Source organism: Podarcis bocagei (genome assembly GCF_964188305.1).
Source record: "Podarcis bocagei genome assembly, chromosome: 7".
Taxonomy (NCBI): domain Eukaryota; kingdom Metazoa; phylum Chordata; class Lepidosauria; order Squamata; family Lacertidae; genus Podarcis; species Podarcis bocagei.
Window position 1 is genome coordinate 28,194,830 of NC_138132.1, and position 22,254 is coordinate 28,217,083.

The window sequence follows — 22,254 nt, forward strand, 5'->3', positions numbered from 1 at the left end:
ACCTATCAGTAGATCACTGGACGTCTGTGGTAGATCGCTGGTAGAGATCCAAAGAAGCTCAACAACTTTTGGCGCCCCTAAAAAAAGCTCAACATTTTTGTCCTACACCCCCCCAAACGGCTTTCCTCCTCCCTAAAAAGCTCAACAACTTTGACCTGAACCCCCCAAAAGGCGGTAGATAACAGCCAGTTTATAACTCTGTAAGTAGATTGCACTCTCTTGGGAGTTGGCCACCCCTGAGTAATCTAACCTAGGGGTTACCAGAGCATAAACAATAGTAGTTAGGCTGTCCCTGCCCAGATAGGGACACAGCCAAAGCTGATGGAAGGCACTCTGCGCCACTGAGGTCACCTGAGCCTCAGGCAACAGCAATGGACCCAGAAGTATCCCCAAGCTACTTACCTGCTCCTTCAGAGGGAGTATAACCCCATCAAGAACAAGCAACTTCCCAGGATGAATGGGAACTGACTTACCATCCTGAGAGATGGGGAGGATAACCTCTCAATGGCCCTTGATCTGACGGCAGGGGGTCAGAGATGTTACAATAATCACTGTGGTCATGTCCACACCATTCATTTAGGGCACATATATCTTTCCCCAAAGAATACTGGGAGCTGTAGTGTTAAGGGTGCTGGGAATTGTAGTTCTATGGAATGTAGTTCATTCTTTGGGGGAGGCGGTACTGTTCAGGTGATCTAAATGTGCTTTAAATGTATGCAGTGGATGGGAACTAGACAGCTTTGGATAAAAAAGGATTAGCCAGAAGTGCAGTGAACAAGCTAAACCGCACAATGGCTAAAAACAGAACCTCCAGTATACCTTTGATTACCAGATCCTGAGAACAAACAGCAAAGACCAGCTAGCTGAGCTACCATACAACTGTGTCATCACTTGCCAGCTCTTAAAATGGACAATTGTAGTACCTGGGGGGCTGAAAGGCAGAGTGGGTCTGGCATCCCTTAAAATTATTTTCTTCTGGTGGATTGTTGGCAAAGGCAGTTCTGACTGGGTGGTGTGAACAGCATGACCATAAGGCACATCACAGGCACAACAATGCACAGAATTTGTGGCATCTCTCCGGTCAGAAGGAAGCTCCTGGACAAACAACCGGCCAATGAAAACTGAACATTGGGGAGGTTGGAGGAGAATTTCCAGCTGTTCTTTGAACAGCAAGGAAAAAGTAGTAAAAGACCAATGTGAGCTGCAACAAAATGTTGCAGCGTGGAACGCTCCTGTTTTACCTCTTTCAAATTCCATTTCATTCCATTATACTTTCATTTCAGTCCTCATTGGGCTATATTTTGGGCAGGATTTTAAAGAGCCAGTGGCCCAAGTCCCCTTTGTGGACCACAAGTCTTTGTAGCAACCAGCGCACCCTTCAGCCCGGCTCACTGAGCATCCATCGGGGACTGGATCTAGCAGGGCTCTCCTTACGTTGGATAAGACACAAACAAGTCGAAGTTCCAGTTTTGACCCTGGAGTTTATGGGTTTGCGCCCCATCTCCTGAAAAAGAAAACAAACCCGGAACTCCCCCCACCCTTTTGTGTGCGCGGGCGAGGGGGAAGGATGGGATCACCAGCGGACCTTGGGCAGGGAGGGGTCGGCGTCTTGCTCCCTCCGCGCCCGCCTGGTCAGCCGGCGCTTGCAAACTTTGCAGCCGGGCCGCCCCGGCCGCAGCGCCCTCCTTCTCCCCCTGCGGGGCTTTGCGCACGAGTCGGCGCCGTTTTCACACGGGCTGCTGCTCGCCCAGCCGAGATAAGAGGCAGCTGCCAGCGACGCCGGCCTTAGCGGGTGGGGAGGCGGCCGAGGAAGGGGGCGCAGGGCCGGAGAGGTCGAGGCTGAGCGGGGCCCTCCGCGGGGAAAGGAGCGTCCGCCGGTTTGCACCTGCCGGCGAGGATGGAGCCGGGCTCGGGAGAGAAGAGCCAGCTCCTCAACGGCGTGGAAGGCAGGTGAGTCGCGGCCAGCGGCCTCCGCGTTTCTTTCCCCGACTTTGCTTTCTGCTCCTGCAGTTCTCCGCCCCGAAGGCAATGCGGACGCTTCGCGCCAATATAGCTCCAGATCCATTTACTACCTCGCTGCTTCTCCAGCATTAATTCTTTGCCACAGTGAAGTCCGATTTTAAGCATGTTTACTCCGCAATAGGAGCAAACTCCATGGGGGCCCAGGTACCTTCTGGCTCCCCCCAATAAAATATTTGATGCTTCCCCAAGTTGATAGGCACTGTCATTCAAAATAGTGTGCACCTTGTGACTGATTATACGGGGCGCAGCTTGCCTTCCCCCCAATATTTTATTTAAGTTGGTACCTTTGTAGATGGGGTAAGTCCCAACAAGTTAAGGGTGATCTGATGATGACACTAAATAGGTGCAAGATTGGACTGTAGGTGTGCAAACCTGTGTTTGCTCAGGTGTGAATCGTGTTGCGTTCAGTGGGAGTTATGCCCTAGTGAGCGCCTTGCAACCTTATCTAGGTCGCTGGCTTTGGGAGAGGGGCTCATCACCGCCTGCCCACCTCCCCATCTTACCCAGCTTATTGGTTAGAGTTTGGGGGCTCCATCGAAGCCTTCAGATCCAAAATTGTGCATGCAGACCCTCCCAGCCCCCCTCTCTTACAGTACTGGGCTGGAGCCCAAAGAAGTGTAATGAACTTACACAAAAGAAAAAGAAAAATCCTGCCAATTCCTGAAACACGGGTGGAGAAGCTGTGGCCCTCCAGATGTTGTTGGACCCCCAATTCTGCCAGCCCCCACCAGCAGGAACATGGGCCAGGAATGACTTTTACTGATTGGTTTTGGCAATTTACATCCTGCTTAACAGTACTCCTCTCTAAGTAGTAGAAACAGCAAACTCGGTAAACACCATGGAGATAAAATCAGTTAAAAGCTAACTCTAAAATAAAAAGTAGCTTAAAATGACTGCTGACATGGGCTCCGGAAGTTCAACAGGGAAGTGGGGGGGGGGCGGCTATCTGATATCAGCTGGGAGGGGACTGTAAGCTTGCAACATCTGGAAAGCCAAGGGTTCCCTGTCTGTGGTCTAGAATCAAATCAAGAAGTTAAACTTTTCCCGGCATGAAATTTCAGAGAAGCTTTATCTGTTGAATGTTGTGTATTTGTTAAAGGCAAGGTAGGCAGCTTTGCATGAAATAAGGATGGCAGCCTCTGGCTCAAGCTCTCCCAGGGTGTGTGTTCAAAGAGTAATTAGTCACTATTAAGTAACTTTGACATCCTTTTTCAACTGCAATAAGGGTAACTAAAAGCAAGGCAAAAGGGTTGTTTCTGTACACCCCCACTATACCAGGGAAAACCTATGAGCGGAGTGTGGGTTCTGTTCTTGCAGCAGAGATTGCGAACAGAGAGTGGGATCAGAGGGTAGGGATTGTTCCAGTTTAGTTAATGTAAAAATGGAGTCTTCTCTAATCTAGCATAAAATGCTTTGCAGCAGGTGATGGCAGCATTTCAGGAAAAACGCAGGGCTGTTTTAGAGAGAGCCCTGGGCTGCGACATGTATTTGCTACACTTACACACCACCCTCCTGGAAGAAGCACTGAGCAGTGTGCTTACCTCTGCCTCTCCCATATTATCCTTACAACAACCCTGTGGGAGAGGTTAGGGAGAGAGAGTTACCGTATATGCCAAGGTCACCCAGCGTGGGCTAAACTCTGCGTTTGTTCTTGTTACATAAAGAGCATTTGCAAGGAAGCAACTTCCAGGCAAATGTGGCGAAAGCTTAAAACTTTTTCTCTGTTCTCTGCTCTGTTCCAAGAAAACTTGCCTCTTGGAAGCGGCAGTTTGCATTTCAAGGGCACCACCAGAGGCTTCCCTTGAAATGTAAATTGCAACTTTAGAGAGAAAAAGTGTTTGGGGTTTTTTTTGTCAGATAAGGTTGCATGGAGAGAAAATAAGGTCCTTCCCACCCCATCCTCAGGGTCCCAAGTTTGCTCAAGCTTTGCAAGAGATGTATATATCCTTAAAAATTTACAAATTGCTATATACATTAAAAAGCTTGAACTTGGTGTGATATACAGAACAAAACCCTTGCATGTTAACTGCATTATTGCAGTAAAGATCACCCAGCTTCATGGCTGAGGGGGGATTTGAACCCTGGTCTCCCCTGCCCTCCTTTGGCACTTGAGTGTAGAAACCGAAATTGTTTGCCTGGGCAGATAGAAGGCAGAAGTGTAGGAGTGTTTGTGTGTGTGTGTGTGTGTGTGTGTGTGTGTGTGTGTGTGTGTGTTAAGAACCTCAGACAGTAACATGTTCGGAATGCAGCCTGCTCTACGAAAGGTAAGAATCACATCCACCCATTGTTCTGCCTGTGTCCCTCTTGCCTGCCTTTGGCATGCAGAGGTTCCCTGCCAGTGATTGCAGGAGGAATTGTCACATTGCAAGGGCACATTCCACCCAGGAAAAGAACACCAGGGAGGGGCAGAGCAGGGCTGGTGCTGCAGGACAAATGACCCAGGGAATGAATGGGGCTTGGCCAAGGAGGAATCAAGAGGGCTGGGTAGAAAACTGTGGAGGGGGAGGTGCTGCATTTGCCCCCTGGGCCTGAGGGTCCCCACCCTTAACTTGAGTGGTGCATATGTGCAGAGGCAACAGAAGACAAATTAGGTAGTGCTGCCTAAGGACTGGAGGGCATGTAAATCAAACTCGCTCTCTCTCTCACACACACACACACAAGCAAACACACAGGCAAAAGCACATGCCTATTTTCTGCTTGTTTTGCTAACACTGTGAGGATCTCTACTTGGCACTGCTGCACAGCAGAACTTGAATGCCATGCCGTCAAACGAAACATTATTTTAAATAATAAAAATATATGTGATCAATATACTATTTATGAAACATTATTTTAAATAATAATAATATAGGTGATCAAGATACTATTTATTTATTAGTTTACATTTCTTTCCAACCAAGGGATACATTTCTATCCCACCATGTTGCCCAGAGTGGTTGGGGCAACACAGTAAAAGTAATAAATTATTATTAATTATTATTATTATTAGCTCAAGGTTATGTACCTAGTTTTCCCACACCCCCATTTTATCCTCACAACAACCATGTGAGGCAGGTTAAACTGAGAGACCAAGGGCCACCCAGTGAGCTTCCCAGCCATGTGAGGACCTAAATCTTGGGCTTCCTATGTTCTAGTCCTGCACACTAATAGCTCCAGTACAGTGACTTTGAATTAAATTCATAAGGAGCTGAAGTAAGGCATCCCGCTCCAGCCTCTGCTGTTTTCTGCTTTGCTTTTCCAGCTGACACTCAACATGGTGTGGCTAACTAGCATACTTGGTCCTTATTGGACATTTTTTGTGTGGTGGCGGGGGTATTCAGTTTAGTGTTGTGCTTCTGCAAATTTAGAGTTTGGGGGACAGCATCATCTCTGCCTGAGACAACCTCCCCCTCTCCCTTTCTTTAAAAATCTTCTCTTTATGACACAGGTCTTATTTAGGAGTCGTGGGTAAGAATTTCCCAACCCCAATGGTCGGCTACGTTCCAGACCTTTCCTCCTTCGAGCTGGGCCTGAACGGGAACCAGCACTGCCATTCCAGCTGGGCATCTAACAGCAGCTACGATGCTGAAAAAGAGAGAGCTCGGAAGAAGCTCTATGTCGCCTCGGCCATCTGCTTGGTCTTCATGGTGGGAGAAGTTGTGGGTAAGGCTCCTGACGCTTTTTGACATCACTGTTTGCTGTTTGGGTTGTGCATCATGACTGTGTACAAAATTATCACCATCATCCTATAGAAGCATAGAATCGTAGAGTTGGAAGGGACCTCGAGGGTCATCTAGTCCAATCCCTGCGGTGCAGGAATCTTTTGCCTGGTGTGGAACTCAAACCCACGGCCCTAAGCTTAAGAGTCTCATGCTGTACTGACTGAGCTGTCCCAGTTCTTCCTATTACAGTGGTACCTCAGGTTACATACGCTTCAGGTTACATTCGCTTCAGGTTACAGACTCTGCTAACCCAGAAATAGTGCCTCAGGTTAAGAACTTTGCTTCAGGACAGGAAAATTGGCTTTCAGGTGGAAAAATCAAAACTAGAGACTGAACTGTTAGAACCCAATACTAAGAATTTATCAAGAATGTATAACTTGCTGCTGAAATGGAATACACAGGATGAAACAGTTAAATCGGCTATGATTAAGTGGGCACAGGATGTTGGACATAACATTATGTCAGCTGACTGGGAATGGTTATGGAACACCGGTATTAAATTCACGGCATGTAATGCCTTAAAGGAAAACATTATGAAAATGGTCTATAGGTGGTACATGACCCCAGTCAAGCTGGCAAAAATTTATCATTTGCCCGATAACAAATGTTGGAAATGTAAAGAGACCGAAGGTACCTTCTATCACCTTTGGTGGACATGCCCGAAGATTAAGGCTTTCTGGGAAATGATCTATAATGAAATGAAAAAGGTACTTAAATGTACTTTCCCTAAAAAACCAGAGGCCTTTCTCTTGGGCATTGTCGGCCAATTGGTGTCAAAGAGGGATAGAACTTTTTTTATGTATGCCACAACAGCAGCAAGAATACTCATCGCAAAGTATTGGAAGACACAGGATCTACCCACTCTGGAAGAATGGCAGATGAAAGTGATGGACTATATGACATTGGCTGAGATGACGGGCAGAATCCGTGACCAAGGAAAAGAGACGGCGGAAGAAGAATGGAGAAAATTCAAAAGTTATCTTAAGGACTATTATAAACTTGAAGAATGTTAGAGTGTTGTGGTTTTTAGGAACAAAGGGATACAGTGATATAAGGTCAGAATACAGAGATGACTAAGATGACAGAGGTTGGAAAGCAACAATTGGGAGTTGCTATAAAATTATGGACATTGGGATGCAGAAAGGGGGGGTATGGGGGAGTCTCAGAAAAGAGGTTGATGAAAAAATGTTATGAAATTATACGTGTTTGTATGTCTTTTTAAGTGTTTGTTTGTTCTTTAAAATTCTGTAAAACCAATAAAAATTTTATAAAAAAAAAAAAGAACTTTGCTTCAGGATGAGAACAGAAATCGGGCTCCGGCAGTGCGGCAGCAGCAGGAGGCCCCATTAGCTAAAGTGGTGCTTCAGGTTAAGAACAATTTTAGGTTCAGAACGGACCTCCGGAACGAATTAAGTACTTAACCTGAGGTACCACTGTATTTACCTGCCCTTCACCATAAGTTCCCTGGGCAGTTTGCAACACATTCCGACCAGCCACACTGAAGGGGTGTGAAGCACAGCCAGTGAGAGCTGTGGCCTTGGGTGGAGGGGAGCTCCAAGGGATGCACAAAGAGGCCCAGAGGGCTGCATTTGGCCCACAGGTCCGAGTTTCCCCAACACTGTTGTAATGCATGAATCATCTGTAATCAGTGTTGGAAACTTGCATTGTTCTAGGCACATTTTGCAACAGGGAATTTCATTAGTGCAAGCAGCTTCTGAGTTCTGGGCGCAGTACTGCTCCTCATATTTCAGATTAAAACTGCAGAGTGGAAGGAAAGGAGGGCCCTTTTCTGCCTCCCCACTTCTAGCTACTCTCTGAAGACTGGAGAAGAGACCCTCTCAAGAATATTAGGGGGGTGGGCAGAGGAAGGACTAGACCACATGAAAAAGGAACATAATATTTTAGCTGCAGTTCATTCATTTTCAGCTTTGTATTCCTGTTATAAAAAAGCGCGCCTAGACATTCCGTTGTTGTGCCCTTAACCTAGGATTAAGGTGCCATTTAGCTTTTATATCTCAGTTTCTAATACTGCCCTCTGCCTGTGGGGCTCTCTCTTCCCAGGGGGGTACCTTGCCCACAGCCTTGCCATCATGACTGACGCTGCCCACCTCTTGACGGACTTTGCCAGCATGATGATCAGCCTTTTCTCTCTCTGGATGTCCTCTCGGCCCCCTACCAAGACCATGAATTTTGGTTGGCATCGAGCAGGTAACAGCATCTTGGCTACTAAGGAGTAAGTCCCAGTGAATACAATTAAGCGGACTTCCAAGGAAGCCCACCCAAGGTTGTACCTGCCGGCTATGTGACATTCACACTGTAGCAGATCAAATGCAAACTTCTGAGCAAGGACCATAGAGCTGTGTTGGTGGGGCATGCTGAATTTTTTAAAACACACACACACACACACACACACACACACACACATCATGGGGTGGGGGCTAAAAAGTTGTAACATGATCTGGGGATTCAAAAGATACATTGGTTAAATTAATGTAACTTAGTTTTGCTTGGTAAGTAAAATGTGTATAAAATTACATAGAAATAATTAAAAATGATTGCCAAGTACTTGCAGTTGTTGCTGGCCTCTGTTTGTCTCGGGAGACAATGGAGGAGTGTGCCTTTGGGGTAAAGTCAAACCGCTGGAGAGTTGCACTGCCTGCTGTGGCTGTAGAGATCGACGCAGGAGCAACATGTTTTGTTGCAGCTGGGGCAGATGAAGGTGTCCAATTGTGCTGCAGAAGATGCAGTTATATTATTATTATTATTTATTTATCTATCTATCTATCTATCTATCTATCTATCATCTATCTATCTATCTATCTATCTATCTATCTATCTATCTATCATTACCTGACATTTTTCAGAAGGTGGAATTAAAAGTATGGAACAATGGATCTCATTTTAAGCCCAGAAAATAACTGTGTGTGCATCAGTGATGCAGGGAGGGCTGAATTGGGGACGGTAAGATTTGTGGGCCCGTTGGTTTTACAGAATTTACAGAACCAATAAAACCAATAAACCAATAAAACCAATAAAAATTTTATAAAAAAAAAAAAAGGATTTGTGGGCCCGATTCACATGGAACTCCTGCACACGGGACAATTTACACACAGGTCCCAATTTCTCCCGTTCCCCCTCCAATAAGGTGCTTAATGTCTTTATTGTTGTGATTTCAAAGAGTTCTCAGGACATAATTTTTACTGTTGAGGCTGCCTGCACAAATAGAGCAGCACTGAATTGGGCCTCTTGTTGCCTTGTGCAATTGGTCTGTCTGTTGCAAGAGAATGTATTGGAGCAGTCTAATTGGGCAGCTTTATTTGGTGGACATACTCCCAAGTGTATGCAGCTAGGACCAAACTCTCAGAAATTACCTGCTTGGGGAGTTGTTGCTCTTCACCTGCCATTGACACCTAACCTAACCAAACCTTCCTGGCTTTCTCTGCAGAGATCTTGGGAGCCCTGCTGTCCGTGCTGTCTATCTGGGTGGTGACTGGTGTCCTGGTTTATTTAGCAGTGCAACGGCTGATCTCGGGCGAGTACGAGATAGAAGGGAATGCCATGCTCATTACCTCTGGCTGTGCCGTGGCAGTAAACATCATGTATGTAAGCATGCTCAGAATGCACTTGAATGGGCACCTAAGGAAGTTGCATAAACTGGAGATTCTCCTCAGATGGGGGTTGACCCTGGCAATGGATTGCGGGCTGCATAGATCAGTGGTACCATGCTTTGTAGGCCAAAACACATCTTGTGTTCCTTGTGGGGAATCTCCAGCCTTTTGGTCCTGCCCACTGACATCAGATGGTAGGTAAAGGCGTGGCTGCCTTCACTTGGAAGTCCCTTTGCAAGCAGTTTCTATTGAAACCTCCTGGAAACTGACTTTAAAAGCAATATTGTCACTTGAAGTGATAATGAAGTCAGGTGATTAGCCTGCAGGGATGTGTGGAGATAGAGATCTGTGCAGAAAGGATCAGGAAGCTGGTGATAGAAAGGACCTTAGCCAGAGGCCCTGGAAAGACACTCCCAATTAAGAGTCTACATTACTGGGCTGGGCAGACCATCTGAGCTGGTGTGAAACAGCTTCCTGGGTTTTTGCTTCTGGATGACAGGGGCTGAATGAACAAAAGCCTCTGGTCAAAGGAAGAGCCCAACTCTCTTGCCCCCACTTCTGAGTGTTTTTACTTTTGATGTTCTTCATTTAGTGCAGGGGTAGGCAACCTAAGGCCAGGGGGCTGGATGTGGCCCAATCACCTCAATCCGGCCCATGGACAGTCCAGGAATCAGCGTGTTTTTACATGAGTAGAATGTGTGCTTTTATTTAAAATGCATCTCTGGGTCATTTGTGGGGCATAGGAATTTGTTCAATTCCCCCCCCCCCAAAATATAGCCCAGCCCACGGCTGAAAAAGGTTGCTGACCCCTGATTTAGTGCAATTATCAGATTTCTGTCCTGCCCTTCTTTCTGAAGGTTCCCAGGGTGGCAAACAACAAGTAATAAAACTTATGTACAGAATGCAAGAGGAGTTGAGAAGCCAGTATGGGATTTAATTATTTAACTGTAGCATTATTTCTCTGCCCGTCAGCTGGGGAAAGGGTCCCAGAACTGCTTATGGAAGAGTAAAGATAGTTTCTGCCCACCGCAGTCGGAAAGAAATGACAGAGGAGGAAAAAGCAATGGGGAGGGAAGAGGAAAACAAAGAAGCTCGGATACCAATTCTTAAAAGTAACAAGTGACAGCCAGCAGAGGCTGGAAGAGAGTTCAGGAAAGATCAGAGAGCAGAGCCAGCGGTATGGCCCTGCTTCCCATCTTTGCCTCTGCTGCAGCCTGATGCTCTCCTTTTGGCAAAGTCTTCTCTCCTTGCCCACTTTTCCTTTTAATTTCTCCCTCCAGAATGGGCATTGTTCTCCACCAGTCAGGGCATGGGCACAGTCACGGCAATGGGCACAGTCACGGCAGTGGCCCCAACACCAGTGTCCGGGCTGCTTTCATCCACGTGGTTGGGGATTTCCTACAAAGCATTGGAGTCTTGGTGGCAGCCTACATCATCTACTTCAAGGTAAAGCGGTCTGGACTAATTGATAATTGCAAAGAATATTTATTCCATGATGGAGCAGCTCTGCCGACTCTCTTAGGAGACAACTGCTGCTGTTACCATGTTGGCTCTGTAAAGAACAAGCTTGTTTGGGGCCAGTAATAAGTTAGGTGTGGAGCAGAGCAGGGACTCTGCAGTCGAGTGGCAGAGCATCTTGGGTTCGGTCCTCAGCATCATCCCTCCCTTAAACCCTGGAGAGCTACTGCTGGTCATTGTAGTGGGTACTGATCATTGAACAGACGCTGTATAAGGCAGAGAGGCTCACAGTTTTCTTTCTCCTTCGCCTTCTTCCTCCAGCCAGAGTACAAATACGTGGATCCCATCTGCACCTTCCTGTTTTCCATCCTGGTCCTTGGAACGACCCTAAGCATCCTCCGAGATGTTGTCCTTGTGTTGATGGAAGGCAAGTCTCCCCTTTTGAAGTGGGCGAAAGAGATTGGAGCATCTGGTTGGACTATGCCATGAATTTTCTATGTATGGGGGAGGCTGCTTGGTGTGGGGGGACATTGTAAGTCAAAGCAAGACATTGCAGCACTTAAAATGCAGGTAGTTGCTTTACTTTTCCTTTGTTTGACTTCTGTTGCATTCTAAGGGTTTGGGTTGGGTAGTAATGTGTTAGTTATTTCACCCCGTGTCTCCTTGTCCCCGTAGCAGCTGGAAGGGTGCACCATTTGAGTCTAGCAAATGGGATGGGGGGAGGAAGCACCACTCCTCTGAGTCTCTGGAGCAGGCATAGGCAAACTCGTCCCTCCAGATGTTTTGGGACTACAACTCCCATCATCCCTGACCACTGGTCCTGTTAGCTAGGGATGATGGAAGTTGTAGTCCCAAAACATCTGGAGGGCCGAGTTTGCCTATGCCTGCTCTGGAGGGTCCCTTCCTCTCCAGCTGCTGAAATGGAAGAGTGGGGAGCATCAGGCCTGGGGGCCAAATGAGGTCCTCCAGTCCTCTCTCTATGGCTCTCAGGGCTGGGAAAAGGACCCCCAAGGAAACATGAAGTCGTCTTCCATGGTATAATCCAGGCTTCCCCAAACTCGGCCCTCCAGATGTTTTGGGACTACAAGTCCCATCATCCCTGACCACTGGTCCTGTTAGCTAGGGATGATGGGAGTTGTAGTCCCAAAACTTCTGGAGGGCCGAGTTTGACTATGCCTGGTCTAATCCAATCAAACTATGTGTTTTAGCTTTGCGCAAGACAAAGCAGCAGTTGTGTCATCTTGTTGTCTGCTTCTTACTAGCATCTCCTTCTCCACCTTTGCTTCTTTACAGCCACCCCAAAGGGTGTGGAGTTCAATGATGTGAAGAGTATCTTGTTGTCCATAAACGGAGTGAAAGCCCTGCACAGCCTCCATATTTGGGCCCTGACGGTGTCTCAGCCCGTGCTGTCTGTCCACATTGCCATCAGTAAGTTGCACTCCTGAGCAAGGTGTATCTGCAGGTTTTTTTCTGGGGGGTTGGGAGAGGGGGGCAGAAAATATAATAAATCGGGCTTCCAGTTGTGGTCCAAAATACCTGAAAGGCACCCAGGTTGGCAAAGGCTGTTCTAAATAAACAAGTATAACTGAAAGGTGGGAGCACAGAAACAAATGAGGGGACTCATGCCTGCACACCTTGCCTTGCATCTCAGGTTCTACGAATGCTAGAAACCTACTTTGTTTTGGGTTTGTTTGTTTTTTAAAAAAAGAAATATGAGCATCTTGTGATACATCTGGCAGGGGAGAGAGTCCCTCTTCTTCCTTCCCTGCCCACATGGCTACGCATGCCTCGATGAGTTGCAGGCTTAGGGGTTACAAGGTGCAGTCACTGTAGCTGAGGTGGATGTTGGATTTTGCAACTAGGGAAGAAAAGCATGTGGGCATAGACAGTGCTAGCGCCCAGAAAAGCCAGGCTTTGACTGGGATGGTCTGCCAACCTCAACCCTTGATCCTACCTCCTCCTACCCAGTGGGTGGATGGCTTAGGCAGCGTACTGAATGAGGATCTTCAACTGCCCCACATCCCCAACCCTGTGCTTTTTAAAAAATAGAGCACGTTGTATTTGTTTATTATTATTATTATTATTATTATTATTATTATTATTATTATTATTATTATTATTTGCCACCCATCTGACTGGGATGCCCCAGCCACTCTGGGTGACTTCCAACAAAAAATAATAAAAACACAATACAATTTTTTATTTTTAAATATTTCTAAAACGTTTAAAAATCTCTCTTAAGCCGTATACAAAAATAACACTGAACAAAGTAAGACTATCACAAAATCAGTGAATGAAACCCAGGAACTGGTTAAAGACAGGCATTCGGAAATAATAGGGCCCAATCCAGCAGCTCACAGAATGCACAGGCAAAAACAAAAAGCAAGAACATCTTCACATGACATCTGAAGCAACTACTGGATGTTGTTTCCTATATACCAGAGGGTGCTTGTGGTGGTGCGGATGAGGGAAGAGAGGCTCTGAAATTGCTTGGATCCTGACCAGTTTGTGGGCCTTGTCCTTGGTTATGTTTTTGTTGCCATTGAGTTGATTACACAATCACCTTTATGAACAGTCCGTGTTGATCCTTTCTGGGGAAGAAGGTGCCCTAATAGCCAGCAAAACTAAAGAGGTCTGTAGGGGTGCTCTCACAGATATTTGGGGCCCAAGTAGGGCCACAAACATGTACTGTGAGAAAGGCTCCCAGATACACCACTTAGCATGGAGGAAATCAATCCATTTGTGCTGCCTTCCTCAACGTGGTGCCACCAAGATGTTTTGAACTACAACTCCCAGTACACCATTTCCCCTCACCCCCGGACTTTGTGTCAAATTAACGATGCCTGTCTTCCTTTTGCTCCGCTCGCCACTTGCCTCCCTTTCCAGACAAAGACGCAGATGCTCAGGCTGTCTTGAAGGAAGCGAGTTCCCGCCTGCAGGGAGCCTTCAACTTCCACACGACGACAATCCAGATCGAGAACTACTCCGAGGACATGAAGGACTGCCGGGAGTGCCAGAGTCCCTCTGACTGACTGTTTAGAAAATAAGAGAATCTGAGGAGAGTTGTAGATGGATATGCGGCCTTGTCAAAACTGCTACCTCAGAATTCGTTCCAGTGTGACCGTTACTCAGGGCCAAGTAACTCATGCAGTGTCACCTAAGTGCTGATGCTTAGTTTGTTGGGAGCAACTGAAAGTACTGCGCTCTCTCTCTTTCTCTCAGATCTGACTCTCTCTGCTTCTCCCTCTTTCTGTTTTTTTTTCTCTCTCTCCTATAGTTTTATAAGTACCTGAAAATAAAACTGGGATCTTTCTGTTTATTGATTTGGCTGTAATAACTCCTCAATGCAAGGAGTTTCCTCTTCCTCAGGGGGGTTAGGATCTTTCTCCTTGTATCTAGAGATGGGAGAGGAAGTCAATTCAGTTTGCATTAAAAGGCAAACTTATGTAATTTGCACTTTTTGAAGCAATACATGGGCCAAAACACCACCTATTGTTAGTAATTTGCACTTCTTGGCTGCAGAACTGCACTGCAAAATACCAAGTAATGTGCCCAAAAATGTACCTGCTAGGGGGAAGTGTGTTAGTTAGCTAGCTAGTTAGTTACAGTGGTACCTTGGGTTACAAACGCTTCAGGTTACAAACACTTCGGGTTACAAACTCTGCTAACCCGGAAGTAGTACCTTGGGTTGAGAACTTTGCCCCAGGATGAGAACGTAAATCGTGCAGTGGCAGCAGGAGGCCCCATTAGCGAAAGCGCGCCTCAGGTTAAGAACAGTTTTGAGTTAAGAACGGACCTCCAGAATGAATTACCTTAAGTTCATAACCCAAGGTACCACTATATTTTTGTGCATATAATGGGGTTGCCATATTTCAAAAAGTGAAGATCCAGACAAAAGTTTTTGAGCTTTATTACTATTGTTATTAGTATTTTCAACACAAAAACAGCCCCGTTGCCATACATCTGGGTTTTCCCAGGCATTTTGCCATTTTCCAGAAATCCCGCCTGGACACTATTTACAACGACCAATTCTCAGATATGTTTGGGGAAACCTGGACGTATGGTAGCCGTAGCATATAACATGCAAAAATACATTATTTCGGGAGAAATTCCTTTGCAGAGATGTGTATGTTTGTCAAAACAGCATCCCAGAAGGTTGTTTTGGAGAGAGGCTCCCTAAAAGTGGTGATAAGTTTTCATGAGGAGCTTTTTCTTAAAAAGAAAGAATGCAAACTGATGAGGAGAGGTAGAGAACTGAAGATAGGAAGAATGAGAAACCAAGAAGATACTGACAGTTCTGTCCATCCCTTATCTAGAGTTCAGGGCCAACTCCAGGACTGAGGAGAGCCCTAGCCATAGAATTGCCTCACCATTTAAATTTCCCACAATGCCCTGAGATGTCCAATGTAGCATCACTCTGAGAATTTACAGAACTGGCTTCACTGCAAGCTTTTAATAACTGATTGAAGCCAAAGTTACGCACCTAACAGGACTTCACTGTCCTCCTCTATCCCTCTGGGAGAATATTTTGAGGGTTGCCACTGGGTGGCGGTGGAAGGTGCAGCCTGGCTGTGTAAGGCCACCGCTGTTGGGATACAAAGCAATGCTTTCATTGTTATGTACCGTTACGCTGCTCTGAGGTCATGGGAATAGGGCGAGGAAGCTTTTATAAATTGTATTAAGAGTGATCTGTTAAAATGGGCGGGCTCTGCTCTTATGCCTTTGACAGCAGTCCGAAGCAGAACTTAAAGCAAGTCATGCTCTGAATGGCTTGGAGTTAAGGCCTCACCTGCTTAATTTCCAGTGTGGCAGGAAAAACCTCACCTTAATTTCTGAGACTCCAGCTGCCCTTAACATCACAGGAGCCCAGTCAGTGGTGGTGAGAAGGCTTGGCTGCACTGGGTGGGGTTTTTTTTTGGGGGGGGGAGTTTCTGGAACTGTAGTGCCCTGGCAGAACCTGCTGACACTGGCCACAGAAACCATTCTGAGGAACTGTGGGAAATTAAAATGGCCTTACAGTCAGCCACAGCCGATAGCAGCTCTAGTATTGCTTCGAGCACCAGGTAAGCCTGTGGGATGGGTGGCCATCAGAGAACACTCGGTCAGGGGCTCCCCACAAACGGCAGCCGGCTTGGGTTTAGGAAGTGAGCAGGCTGCAAGCATCACAGACCAGATGTGGCCTTGCAAACAAAACATAGTGGTACCTCGGGTTACAGATGCTTCAGGTTACAGACTCCGCTAACCCAGAAATAGTACCTCGGGTTAAGAACTTTGCTTCGGGATGAGAACAGAAAACGCGCGGCGGCAGTGGGAGACCCCATTAGCTAAAGTGGTGCTTCAGGTTAAGAACGGACCTCCAGAACGAATTAAGTTCTTAACCCGAGGTACCACTGTAAATGCCTAGTGCTCACTGAGCCTGACTTAAGTCACTGACCAACCATTAGAGGGCAGCAGAGGCATACCTTAAACTGTGGTGTTGCTCAGAAATACTTTAAATATTTCCTCTAGGCCTTTTAAGTAACAGGTTTGGGCTTTCTGTTGGGCAAGGACCCGCTGAATTAAATTTCTATTAGCAGCCAGTTTCTTACCTGGTAAAACAAAAAAGCCACTGCAAGTAGCAAAGAGTAAACCTCTTAAGTCCTGGGTTCGATTTCTGACATCTCCATGCAGGGTTAGGAGAGATCTCTGCCTGAAAGCTCTGGAGATCTGTTGCCATTCAGTGTAAACAATATTGAGCTAAACCGACCAATGCTCTGGCCTGGTATAGATACCTGGTATAGACAGCTCCCTAGAGAGCAGGGAAGTATATTACTTCCCTGACCTCAATACGTGGTAAGTTGGTCCTTGCTGGCCTTTTAAGAGCCTTCCTGCTTGTTTGGCTTAGGGGAGGGGGGGCTTGGACTTCTGCCCTCAAGTCCAGCCCCCGAGGGCATGAATGGATGAATCTGTGTCATAAGACTTGCACATTTTGCGCCGTGATCCCTCCAGCGTGGCCGCATGCCTGGTGTGCTTTGTGCAAAAGGTGGAGGAGTGCAGAGCCTTCCCCCGTGCTGCGATGACCCCAAAGAGGTCAGCAAGTCACAGCTGCTTAAGGCAGCATCACATGAAATGCGTTTTCTTTTTGCCCTCAAAGCCCCCTATTAGAACAGCTCTTGCTGCCATGGGGCTTTGCAAGTGCCGACTGTGTTGCTGTTTTTGTGTTGGATGAGTTTCAGTTAGTAAGGCTTGAGGATGTGGATAAGGTGCTTGAGTTGATCTGAGCGACCACTTGCATTCTGGACCCTTGCCCCCTCTTGGCTGATAAAAACTGGCAGGGAGGGGGGCCGGTGGCTGGGCCAGGGAGGTGATCAATGCCTCCTTGCAAGAGGGGGTGGTCCCTGCCTGCTTGAAGGAGGCTGTGGTAAGACCACTCCTCAAGAAACCCACTCTGGATTCAGAAAATCTAAGTAACTGCCACCCAGTTGCCAATCTTTCCTCTTTGGGCAAGGTTCTTGAGCCAAGCACTCTAGGAGGAAACTGATGGTAAATCCACTGATTTATGCCACTGCATTAAATTAATATATTTCTCCTGGAACTTCGTGGCTCAGATTGATGGATGGATTGGTTACTATTTATAGCCCACCCACCTTATCATCTTGTGTCAGGGCTGATGACATATTAAATGAACTGCCTGCCTGCCTGCTTTGTGCAAAACCCACCTTCCCCTTCTTATTTTACAAGATTACACTTGAAATTACAAAAAAAATCATACTGCACTATGCAGGTAACCACACATGCTTTTAGTCCTCATCTTAATAGTCTCACTATATATTACTGTGGGTTTCCACCAATGTTAGTCCTATTCAAGAGTAGTCCCATTGAGGTTATGGTTCATTACTTTCAGTTGGTCTACTCTTGAGTCGCACTTCGTTGGCAGCAGCACTTTGATTACAAAAACATTCTCTCCCAGCCACTCACCGTTTATAATTAATGTTTATGAAAGAATAAGCCTTATTATGATTTACAGTGCAACATTTTATTCTCTTTATTGCCAAAATCTAACAAGTGTCAAATACTTAATCACTAGATCCCAGCTCTTCAAAGTTTGTATTTTTGTGGGTTTCACAGAAGTGGTGCCAGTTTATCTGTTTCTCTTTGTTTGCATCATTTCCTCAACAGATGGGTCTGACTTGGAGAGCATATAAAACTGATACATGCTTATCTCTGGATACTGAACCTCTTCTCCCATCCATCTGTCCGTCTTTAAGAGTATTCATTAACCAGCTTTCTATTTTGAAAAAGCCTGAAGTAGGGAACAGGTTTAATCATCAACAGCACCGGTCCCAGCATTAGACAAAATGAGCCAGCTGCCTCAGGGGGCGGATGCTGTGGTTGGCAGGCAGCGGAGGAGAGGCTATGGAGAATGCAACTGTTTGTGCCACCCAGCCTGCCCTGCCCTCCTGAGCCTGGCCTATTTTCCTAAACCAGGGAACCTTTGTTGTTGTTGTTTAGCCGTGTCTGACTCTTCATGACCCCATGGAGCAGAGCACACCAGGCCCTCCTGTCTTCCACTGCCTCCCGCAGTTTGGTCAAACTCATGCTGGTAGCTTCGAGAACACCGTCCAACCATCTTGTCCTCTGTCGTCCCCTTCTCCTTGTGCCCTCCATCTTTTCCAACATCAGGGTCTTTTCCAGGGAGTCTTCTCTTCTCATGAGGTGGCCAAAGTATTGGAGCCTCAGCTTCACGATCTGTCCTTCCAGTGAGCACTCAGGGCTGATTTCCTTCAGAATGGATAGGTTTGATCTTCTTGCAGTCTATGGGACTCTCAAGAGTCTCCTCCAGCACCATAATTCAAAAGCATAAATTCTTCGGCCTTCTTTATGGTCCAGCTCTCACTTCCATACATCACTACTGGGAAAACCATAGCTTTAACTATACGGGCCTTTGTTGGCAAGGTGATGTCTCTGCTTTCTAAGATGCTAGGGAACCTTTGCCCATGTTTAAGTAAGATTCAGCTGCCAATCTGGTCAGCTTTTGCACACAGAAGGATGTGTGGGTATGCCTCCTTGTCCTTCGCCTCATGCAGCAAAATGGCTTACCTCGTTTTTTTAGATAGTGCCTCAACCATACCACTTCTTAAGAAGAGTGCATGTTCAGGATCCCTTACCTGTGAACATGGGATGGGGAACTTGCATTCTTCCAACTATCCTCGGGCTCCCAACTCTCACCAGCCCAAGCCAGCATGGCTCACGGTTGGGGCTGATGAGAGCTACAGTCAAGCAACATCTGGAGGGCCACGAATTTTCCATCCCAGCATCAAAGCATAGCACTCTTGCTTAAGAACATGCCGTAGCTTTGCATGCAAAAAAAGGCCCCAGTTAAATTCCCTGTTATGTAACTGTGAGTTCATTCACAGTGACATAAATATTCCTATCAGCATTAGGTGATAGATTTTAGAAGTTTCTGCATGTAGCACCGTAGAAGATTCTTTGCACAGAGCTCGGCCTGGGCTGGCTGGGCAGTCCAAGCCATTTTTCTGCTTATGGCCTGAGGAACCTGGGTTCAACCCCCCCCCCCCCCGCCAGCCATGAAGCTCACTGGATGTGACCTTGGGCCAGCCACTGCATCTCAGCCTTTCCTACCTCACAGGGTTGTTGTGGGCATTAAATGAGGAGCAGGGGAGAACCATGTACGCCATCTTGAGCTCCTTGAGGGTGGATGGATGGATAGATAGATGGTGTCCCTTCCACATACAGAAGCTGACTGGACTTCTGGCCAGTTAAATATCTTACTTCAACATGGATAACAGGCCAGCACCCTCCACTGCATTCTGTAAAGCAGGCATATCCAGTCTGTCCTGGGGGAACAATCCAGCATGCTGGTCGGTTTCATCCAGCCCCTGGGGCAGTTTCCTGGAATATAATCCTAAAAAAAACAACACCTTAACAACTTCAATCCTAAAAAAAAGTTAGCCCTTTGGTCGCCTCCATGGCCCTTCACTTTATCAAATCTGGCTCTCTTTGAAAAAAGTTTGGACACCACTGCTATAAAGTAACAGTGCTCTCAAGTCCTGTCTTTGAAGGGCTGTCCATTCATGTCCAGTTTAAAGACAAAGAACCAGAAAAGGGAAAACTCTGAGCCCCTGGGGAAGCAGACTTCAGTGGCACACAGGTCACATGGCCATAGTCTTCTCCACTATGAGGAGATATATTGCATTTCTTGTTTAAATCATTTTTTGTGTGTGTGTTTTTCTAAATCTGCACACATAGTCACATAAATTGGCATATTGAAATGTGTGTCCTCTTTTTTCCATGATGCCTAACTGGCCCCTACCTTCCTTCTTAGGTGCCATCAGAGAGCTTCATCGGAATGATTAAGAGAGAGTGCTGATTTTAGCTTTTCTTGATGCAGAATTTGGGCTCACGTGGTACATAAATTTGTAGCGTTTGGGCTAAGCTAAAGGAGCACTGAGGGACACGAGTGGTGCTGTGGTCTAAACCACTGAGCTTAGGGCTTGCCGATTGGAAGGTCGGCGGTTTGAATCACCGCGATGGGGTGAGCTCCCATTGTTCGGTCCCTGCTCCTGCCAACCTAGCAGTTCGAAAGCATGAAGTGCAAGTAGATAAATAGGTACCGCTCTGGCAGGAAGGTAAACGGCATTTCCGTGCGCTGCTCTGGTTTCAGTGTCCCATTGTGCCAGAAGCAGCTTAGTCATGCTGGCCACGTGACCCAGAAAAACTCTGTGGACAAACGTCAGCTCCCTCAGCCAGTAAGGCAAGTTGAATGCTGCAACCCCCGAGTCATTCATGACTGGACTTAACTGCCAGGGGTCCTTTACATTTTTAAAGGAGCATTTGGTATTCAAACCAACTGTCCTTTTTGTGTTGTGAACTGCAATGTGATCTTCAGATGAAGGGCAGTATACAGATTAAATAAATAAGTAAATCCTACAGCAACAGGTGTGCTCTACCTCCATATTGTTCGGCCTTAATGAAGTTCCCATCCTCATTCTCAAAGCAATGAAAAAGAGAGGAAGGATGACTGCTAAAAATAATTATGCAGACTGTCATTATTATCTTTTGCATTGTTTAATGCCCTGGAAACCCTTATTCGTTAAAAACCTGTGTTTCTTCTTTTACTCTCCTGGGGGAAAAAAGGTGGTTTTAATTTTAAATCTGCAACCTATTAGCATGCGCATTTGTGCAAATACCAGCTACAAATCCCTATAACCAAGTGGCAGTCTCAATTTCTTTTAAAAAGCATACGTGGCCCTAGGTCTAATCTTCCCCACTGTAATACCTAATCATGAAAGAGTGGATTCTGCCAGTTAAAAATTCTAAAAAGGAATGAAACACACGGATGTGGGAAACGCTTTGCAGCAGCGTCCAAAACCCCCACCAGGAAACACTCATGCCAAGGAATTATTTATGGCTCCTTTCTCCTCCCTAGCCTCCATCCCCATCTTTCTAAGCCTCTCATTTTTCACAGCCTTTTGCCAGGAGAATATTAACCACAAATCCCACCCTCCAAAAAAACCCAGTAGTCTTTTGGCAGACAAAACAGCAACTTCTTACCTCTGCCCCTCCTTCCCCAAGTCTCATTTTATCTCTTTTGCAACAGGGACCTGGACCAAATCAATTGCTTGTAAATTATGCAAGTGAGTAGATTCTCTTTAGCCAATTGCTGCCTCCCAGCTTGAAAATTTCACTGCCATACAAATCAGATTTAGGTGGAATAGGGAGGGCTGGGCTGGCATGAGACATGTTAATGCCTCAGGTAGAGCATCCAAATAGTGGACACGAACATAGGAAGCTGTCTTTCACAGAGTCAAATCATTAGTCCACCTAGCTCATTACTGTCTGCACTGACTGGCAGCAGCTTTCTGGAGTTTGATGCAGGAGTCTCTCTCCCAGCCCAACCTGGAGATGCCAGGCATTGAACCTGGGACCTTCTCCATGCAAGGAAATGCTCTACTGCTGAGCTAAGACATTTCCCCACTAGCTAGCATGGAAGTTCTGTGCAAGCCTCATCTAAAGCAGCAGTTCAATGGGGACTGAGCAGGAGAACTGCCTCATGGATTGCCACCCCTAGTGGGTCACTGGGGCTGTCAACTGGCTGGGGGGGGGGAGCCAGCCTTCCCTGTTCCTAGTTACAGGTAGGTAGCCGTGTTGGTCTGCAGCAGTCGAAACAAAATTTAAAAATTCCTTCCAGTATCACCTTAGAGACCAACTAAGTTTGTTATTGGTATTTTTTTTAAATTAAAGATTTTCTTGTTTGTGTAATGTGTAATGTCTCTTGTATTTTTTTCCGTGTAACATTTTTACAAATCAGTTTCATTTGTTGAGACATTGGGGGGGTGGAGGCGGAGAGGGGGGGAGATGGGGGTGGGGTGGCATCGGGTGGCGATGTTTCTATTTTGCTTAATGTATGTAGGGTTTGGTGTCAGCGTTGCTCGTGCAGGTTCTCTGCTGTTCATTTGTGTTTC

General features: G+C 46.4%; 1 protein-coding gene and 1 long non-coding RNA gene across 2 annotated transcripts; one reads left to right on the top strand and one right to left on the bottom strand.

Moving 5' to 3' along the window:
- The first annotated feature begins 1,621 nt into the window (after positions 1-1,621).
- On the top strand, positions 1,622-14,108 carry SLC30A2 (solute carrier family 30 member 2). The gene is made up of 8 exons (XM_081204096.1): positions 1,622-1,950; positions 5,450-5,664; positions 7,785-7,931; positions 9,169-9,322; positions 10,612-10,777; positions 11,111-11,216; positions 12,083-12,217; positions 13,676-14,108. The coding sequence occupies exons 1-8, from the start codon at positions 1,898-1,900 to the stop codon at positions 13,819-13,821; spliced, it is 1,122 nt and encodes a 373-aa protein (XP_081060222.1). The 5' UTR covers positions 1,622-1,897; the 3' UTR covers positions 13,822-14,108.
- Positions 13,994-22,015, bottom strand: LOC308592561. The gene is made up of 2 exons (XR_014010552.1): positions 15,614-22,015; positions 13,994-14,184 (listed from the first exon to the last, which is right to left on the bottom strand). It is a non-coding gene; the product is annotated as an uncharacterized lncRNA (long non-coding RNA).
- Positions 22,016-22,254: the final 239 nt, after the last annotated feature.

Coding starts and splice junctions, on each gene's coding strand:
- SLC30A2 (XM_081204096.1), top strand. CDS start 1,898: ATGGAGCCGGGCTCGGGAGAGAAGAGCCAGCTCCTCAACGGCGTGGAA. Junction 9,323..10,611: donor GCCGTGGCAGTAAACATCAT/GTATGTAAGCAT, acceptor TTCTCCCTCCAG/AATGGGCATTGTTCTCCACC. Junction 11,217..12,082: donor TGTCCTTGTGTTGATGGAAG/GCAAGTCTCCCC, acceptor GCTTCTTTACAG/CCACCCCAAAGGGTGTGGAG.